General features: G+C 54.4%; 1 protein-coding gene across 1 annotated transcript; it reads left to right on the forward strand.

The window, feature by feature from the left end:
- Positions 1-3,497: 3,497 nt before the first annotated feature.
- On the forward strand, positions 3,498-7,136 carry LOC104504845 (apoptosis-inducing factor 3-like; the record flags this gene model as incomplete). The annotated part of the gene is made up of 10 exons (XM_010152548.1): positions 3,498-3,559; positions 3,706-3,815; positions 3,900-4,009; positions 4,606-4,650; positions 4,732-4,813; positions 4,925-5,037; positions 5,456-5,542; positions 5,999-6,090; positions 6,296-6,426; positions 7,007-7,136. Coding segments are annotated over exons 1-10 (962 nt in total), but the record flags the coding sequence as incomplete, so codon positions are not given.
- Between the last annotated feature and the right edge of the window lie 267 nt (positions 7,137-7,403).

Raw genomic sequence — 7,403 nt, forward strand, 5'->3', positions numbered from 1 at the left:
TTAGTTCAGCATTCTCAGTCTTAAGTGATTTTTGACGGATATGTAGGTGTTCTCTGGTTGCATCATGATGCATTGATGTCCACATGCCTTTTGTGCAATTCAGACAGGTTCAGAACGCGCTCTGCAAGGCACAAGCATGCCACAGCCCCTAAACCCACCCCGTGCAGCGTCCCACGTTGCTGAGCCCACTCGATTCCTCCTGCATTCCGAATATAAGCACAGGAGCTTCCGCACTGTGTCTCCTGCTGCTGCTGGCTCCGCAGCTTGGATCAGGTTAGGCTCCCTCCTGAATTCTCCTGTTATTAATATCACAAACCAAGCTGTTCTGAGCATGGTGTCCCATTAATCATTTTATCTCTGCTGCAGTTTTCACCTCGCTTCCTCTTCCTGCGCCTGAACAGTTTTCAATAACATCTGACTCTGTGGGTAACGCCTGGTTAAAATTTGGCAGGTCTGCTAGGGCAGGGGAAGAACCCTGATCTGAGCAAACTGGGGGCAAGCAAGGGTGGGACAAGGATACATCCATGCAGTGCACTACAGCATGATGAAACATGCCACACCGGCTGATGGTAGTAGGGACTTGAAGGGAGAAGAGCTACCCCCATGGATCTTCACCCTCAAACTCGAATTTTCTGGAGTGCTGACAACACTGGAGAGACACAGCAAGAGCAAAGATACCTAATCAAACATGAGGGCAGCTCAGCAGCTCGTGTGAGTCAGCACCAGTGTGGGCGGCAGGTCTGGTCAGGGATTTCCAATGCCTACCTGGGCTCTGTTCGTGTTTGAGGACGCTGCTTCCTTGCCTCTCTTCCTTCCTACGTGACGTCCTGCTGTGTGCTACAAGCAAAGGTCTCAACCACTCTGGGTGTCCGGCTCTGGGTTACCTAACAGAGGGCCAAAAGCTGCTTATGGAGCATCTTCTCAAAAATCTGCCTCCAACACCACCCCATTGCCTGAATCCCTCGAGGGCATATTGCACATTCGTAGGTGCTGGCACTCAGAGACATCATCGCCTGGACATCATCAGGCTGGACCAGGCTCAGGCAGAAGCACAAGCATCATCCCTGCAGCTAACCGAAACCTTCCCTCCTGCACCCAATGCCCTTTTCAACTTTCTATCCTTGGCCGTCACCACCAGAGATGGGGATTCCGCTTCACCCTTCTCCCTTGGCATTTTACAAAAGCCTTTCTCTGGGTGCTCGGTACATCCAGCAGCATCCAGCAGCCGAATTAGCCGCTCAGCCAGGCAGTGTAAATGCCACTGTACAGGACCAGCTTCCATCTGCCTCCCCCCGAAGCCACCCGCAGCTCCGCGCCTTCGTACCTGCCCCTTCGCCGGCACATTGCAGCTTTCATCCGTAAGCGAACATTTTCCAGCCATTTCTGCTGAGTCAGAGAATGCCTCCGCGAGGGCTGCTGCTTCTCCACGTGGGAACACGCTTCTGGGGAATAATTACAGAGTTTAAACGGGGACGTTCGGCAGCAAATTGCTTCACACTCAGGCGCCTGGCCAGGAAGGCAGAGCCCAAAAGCTGCTCGTTGGCTCTGTGAGAAAATACCTCGCACCTGCACCCATCATGGGCGTGCATCGCCCGTGGGCTACGAGCGCTCCTTACCCGGCAGCGCCCCGGCACCGAAAGGTGGGTGCTCACAGGTTGGCGGGTCTGATGAAGCGAGCGGCTTCGCAAATAAGTCACCTGGCACTTACCGAGCATCCCTCTGCGTTCCCTCTTCTCCAGGCCGTGCCCACCACCGGGTTTTGATCCCTGCCCCGCACTGGATTTGGGAAGATGCTGTGCTATGGTCCCTGCAAAGCTCCGCTTCTGCAAGGAAAATGATGGAAGCACGCTGCTAGTAACTTCCTCCCCCCTCTAAATTTTGAGACGTATTTTAAGGTTGTGAAACATATTGACTGTGATATAGAGATAAGAACTGGAGTAGATACAAACAGCGTAGGCGTTACTCCCATTATTTTTGCAACTCCCCCTCTGTTGCAAAAATAGTACCGTAAGCAGCTCTGTGCTATCCTTCCTGGACTAAACAGCGAGATCGTGTGCCTGGACATAGCTGGGCTGAAACAGGCTTGTGCAGGAGCAGAACTGGGATGTAAGGCACGTGCAGAGGTGCCAAACACTTCACGTTCCTTAAAAATCAATGGAGAGAGAGGCTGTTTCTTATGAAAAGCCCAAATTAAATAATTTAAAATATTATAGAAACATGTAAAAAGTAGGAATATCATTCCCAAGTGCTGCAAATGCACGTTGCACTGAGCTAGAGCACTTTCCGTCGAGAAAGGGGGCAATGGGATGCTGCAGTGGGGTACGGCTGCTTCCACTCAAGTGTCTGTTCACACTGCACACAATGTGCCCAGTCTTTGGGCCACACCTGCCCCATAATTCCTACCTGCCCTCAATTCTTTTGCAATTCTAAACTGAGCTAAATGCAGCTAATCAGGCACAGACCAGTTGCAAAAAAATCAGATAAGGCTCCGCTGGCAAGCGGCTGCTTCCAGGAGCTGCGTCTCCTGATGGAGAGGGACGTTGTGCAACTCGGGGCGAGCATCACCCAGCCGTGGGCTGGCGGCAGGGAGAGCGCTTGCGATAGCACGCGGGGGTGTCACCTCTGTGGAGGAGAAACTCGGGGACGGTGGCGGCTTTCCTACTCGGTGGACGGGTGCTGGAGACCCCCATGGCAGAACCGGGTGAGTACCCACCAACGCTTCTCCTAAGGGACCTGGGGGTGGGGCAGCAGTGTGTTGGGGATTTGCAGGGGCGAGTCACCACCCTGCACCAAAACCTGCTTCGAATGACCCTTCTCTGCTCCATTTCTTGCTTTTTTTCCTCCAAACCAGATAATTCTGACCAGCCTCTCAGCTGGTTGCCAAGGCAGGGACAGCACTAAGGACCAGGGTTTTTGGCTCTTTTTCAGCCCAGGAGGCGTTTTGAGAAGGAATTACTGCTTTCATGGCAATTAATGCAAATAAAACCTCTTCACAAATGTTGGAGAGGTTTTGGAGAGGCTGAAGAGGCTCTTCAGACCCTGATCTGGGGGAACCACAGGCTACGGTGGCAGCACCTCACCATAAATAATTGCATTTATGTGCAACCTGACTGTCGCAAGACACGTTTGCTCACTCACCCTGTGCTGCGCTTGAGTTTAATGGGACGCGGGGCTGAACACAGAAAAACGGGTTAAGCTGGAGGAGAAAAGGGCAGAGAAATGGGCTTTGGGCTTGGAAGCAAAGTTGAAAAAGTGGGGAAATGTGTGTTTTCTGCCAATTGTGGGGGTTTTGCCTGCAGTAACAGGAGTTTGGGACCCCGTTGAGCATGTGGTGTTATCCTGCTCCCAGCCGGGGCAGCGGTGGCCCTATATTTTGGGGTGGGATTTCGCAGTGACGGCACAAGGGCGCACGGGGAGGACCGTCTGCCGAGGGGCGAAAGCGCCTACAAGCATCCATGGCGGCCAACCCTTCCCTCTTCTCGCCCACAGGCACCGGCATGGACGGCAATGACACCATAACCGCCGAGGTCTGCAAGGAGGCTGACGTTGGGGATGGAGAGTGAGTAGACGGCGGGGTGGGATGTCCGAGGCCTGGCCCGCAGGCCACAGGGGTGGCATCACGATGGCAACAGACGCCATGTTGATGGTTGAGGGGGCAGCGAGGCGCTGAGCCGAGCCTCCCTGGGACACCCACCTCTCCTGCAGGCTCTGGGAGGTGATGGTGGCCGGCTACCCGGTGCTGTTGGTGAGGAACAGGAAGGAGTTCAGCGCTCTGGGCAGCAAGTGCCCCCACTACGGTGCCCCGCTCAGCAAAGGTAGACCTGGTGCCGGGCAGGGGAGCAGCCATGCCAGGGGGGTCAGCTCTGGCTGCAAGGCTGTGGGGGGCTGTTCTGTTGCAGGGGTCTTGAGAGGGGAGAGGCTGCGCTGCCCCTGGCACGGCGCCTGCTTTAACATCCAAACCGGAGACATTGAGGAGTATCCTTCGCTGGATTGCCTTCCCTGCTTTAAGGTGACTTCTTGTCCCTTCCTCCTCTCAGCTTGGATCACAGAATCACAGAGCGGTTTAGCTTGGAAGGGACCTTAAAGCCCCCTCAGTGCCACCCCCTGCCATGGGCAGGGACACCTTCCACCAGATCAGGTTGCTCCCAGCCTCATCCAGCCTGGCCTTGGACACTTCCAGGGATGGGGCAGCCACAGCTTGGGCCATGACATCCACACCACTTGGATTCATTCACTCCCACAAACTCCATGTTCCTGACACCAACTGAAAGGATCCTGCCCTGGCCATGGCTCTGTGGTCCAGGTCACCCATGGGATGATTTCTTGGGGTCATGTAACTCCCTGTCCTAAGGCTGCCTTCAGTCAAAGGTGATGCAGGTACATCCTGGTACGCATCGCAGCCAGCACAGCTCTTTTGGAAAGGAAAAAGGATTTACCTGAGTGCCCTTGGGATGAGGAGAAAAGCTCATGAGCTCCTCAGCATCATTTGACATCCAAGATCCCTACAAGTCACTCTGGGTATACCAGAGCAGACCGTCCCAGGAAAGCTCCTACCACAACCTCCTGAACGCAGCACTTTAACGCACTCCCCTTTCAACCCTGCAGGTAACGGTGGAAGACGGAAAGGTGTTTGTTACAGGAAAAAAGAAGGTACTGACCTTACCTGCCGTCACTAAGCACAGGCAGCACCTTGGGCTAGGCATGATTTCAGCGTTTCTCGCTTTTTTCTAGGATCTTGAAAGCAGCCTGAGAGTGAAGGACACAAGCAGGCGATGCCTTCTCAACCGGGACACGATGCTGCTTGTAGGGGGAGGTCAGTGAAGCAGTCTGTACTGTGCCCCCCCGCAGATGCTGTGAGCTGCCACTCTCTTCTCCAGGACTTGCCCAGTGACATTTAGAGGGGTGAGACGAGCATCTCTTGTAGGTGTGGCTGCCCTGGTGTGCGCAGAGACCCTTCGCCAAGAGGGCTTTACTGGCAGGATCATCGTGGCCACCAAGGAGAAGCATGTTCCGTATGACAAGTCCAAACTGAGCAAGGTTTGTACGTGGGAAGGGCAGGACCGTGCCTGGGTGCCCCACGTGAATTAGGGACGTGGCCCACACTCAGGACCAGACTGGGCAAGCGAGCGAGCCTTTCCGGCAGTGCTGAGGCACCCACAAGGAAAAGGGGGATCATTTCCAGCTGACATGTCCCTTCTTCCCCGCAGGAAGTTTTTGATCAGAGTCCACCATTAGTTAATGGGTTTATCCCCTTCTCACCGAGTTCTTCCCATCAGAGTTTGAGTTGATGCATTTTTTCAAGTGAGGACACGAAGACGGTGGGGATGGGGCACTGTGGGGAGCTGTGACTTACTAATGCAAACTGTACCTCTTATGCAAACCTACTTCCCAGAGAACACTGCGAGAGCATTGCTGGCTGCAAGTGCCTTATTTCATATTTCTGTTTCGTTTCCAGGAAATGGACTTGAAAGCTGAGGATGTCTACCTGAGGAAACCCGAATTCCTCGATGCTCGTGGCATAGAGGTCTGGACAGAGAAAGAGGTACAAGAGCAGCTGAGCTCAGTCCTCGGGGGGCGGTCCTGTCCCTGCCATGGGGAGGGGATGCCCGTACCTGCAGTCACAGTTCCACGTTTATAGAAATTAGGGCTCTGCCGAAATACACCCTTTACCTTCTGGGACAGCACCCCAAGGCCGGTGCTAGGGATGGTGTGCAGGCCTTGGGGGTAACACTGCTCTGTGCTACCCACGGACACATTTCAAGGGTGACCCTTGAAAGAAGCCACCTGCACACCCTTCAGAGGGACCCAGATTTTGTGCAGTCATACTCAGTGCTCCTCAAGTCTAGGGGCTGTAGGAAGTGAGAGAGAGGACTCCAGCATCCCTCATCTCACCTGGGTGTCCAGAAATAGGGCACGCAGTCACAGGCAAGCAGAAGGGGTTGATGTGGCAGGACGACAGCAGGTACCTGTCTGATCTTTGCCTCTTTTTCTCCTGCAGGCAGTGTCAGTAGACTTCCAGAAACAGAAGGTCCGCTTCATGGACGGGTCCTCTCAGAAGTACAATCAGCTGCTGATTGCGACAGGCAGCCAGTGAGTGCACAAAGCATTTGCCACACACAGAATCTGAGGCAGGACAAGAGGGTTTGGAGGTCTTCTAGAGACCTGTGAGGGGGAGATGAGGTAAAAGGACAGGATGGATGACACAACCAAGAGATTGCATGGGTTTGTGCTCCCCCCTTCATTCTTTCCGTTCCATTTCCGATCATGAGACATACCTGGCTTCTCTCTCTTTCAGCTCCAGCCCCCTCAAAGTCCCAGGTGCAGACCTGCAGAACGTGTGCATCCTCCAAACCCCAGAAGGCTCCAGGAAGATCTTAGAGCTGGCAACTGGGAAGAATCTGGTGATTGTAGGAGCTTCATTCGTAGGTACCAGGCTGGAGCGGGTATCGAGCCATCAGTGATAGCCTTGAAACCCACTTCTGCTGCGTGTGCAGACTAACTCGAGACCCTCAGGGGAGGGATGTTCATTCACTGCCAGGCTGGATTCCTCCCCAGCGCTGGTGGGGGTGTGCGTTACACAGCACGCACTCACACTTTCCTCTGAAAGCCAGAAAATCTGAGAGCTATAAACAGTTCCTGGACATGGAGAAAGGGAAATGTGCCTTACGATAAAGGTCACTGTCCTTCCGAGGAGCACTGGGCAGAGTTCCCTTCCAGAGTTCCCCAGAAACGTTGGGAAAGTGAGGGGGTAAAGCACAGAAAAGGAACTATTTTGTACACAACCAGCAGCTGTTCTTTGTGTTCCCTGATATCTGGGTGCGTAGTGCATGAGAATGAAGAAGGGGGGGGCTAAATACCTCAGCCCAGAATTGCACAGAAAAGCAGTTAAACGCTGGCACTACATCAGGTTTGTTCTCCTCACCTGGAAGGGGAAAAGGTTTCCAAGGAGGAGGGTGCAGGCTCGTGCTTGCAGCAGGCTTACCTTGGGCATGCCTCTCCCCTGCAGGAATGGAGGCTGCTGCCTTCCTCGCAGACAAGGCTGGTGCCATCTCAGTGGTGGAAAAAAAGGAGTTCCCTTTCCAGAACACGCTGGGTCCTCAGGTCGGAAGCGTTGCCATGAAGGTTAGGAAAACCTGGTGCTGATTTCCGGGATGGAAAACACATGCTATCCAAGCGGCCCTGTGATCTGCAGCAGCCCAGGAAATCCAGCCCCTGTGCTGTGAGCCCAGCCCCCTTGTTCACCTACAGCTGGTCCCAACACCCTCGCACGCACCTCACGCTCCCCAGCTTCATCCCAGACCCACCTCATGCGCCCGTCCTGACCAGGACAGCGGAGCGAAGCCAGGCTTCCAGCACCCCGCACCGGCCAGGGACACAGAGGAAACCTCCCTGCAGCCTGGAGC

This window comes from Eurypyga helias, unplaced genomic scaffold, assembly GCF_000690775.1.
Source record: "Eurypyga helias isolate BGI_N326 unplaced genomic scaffold, ASM69077v1 Scaffold52085, whole genome shotgun sequence".
NCBI classification, from domain to species: Eukaryota; Metazoa; Chordata; class Aves; order Eurypygiformes; family Eurypygidae; genus Eurypyga; species Eurypyga helias.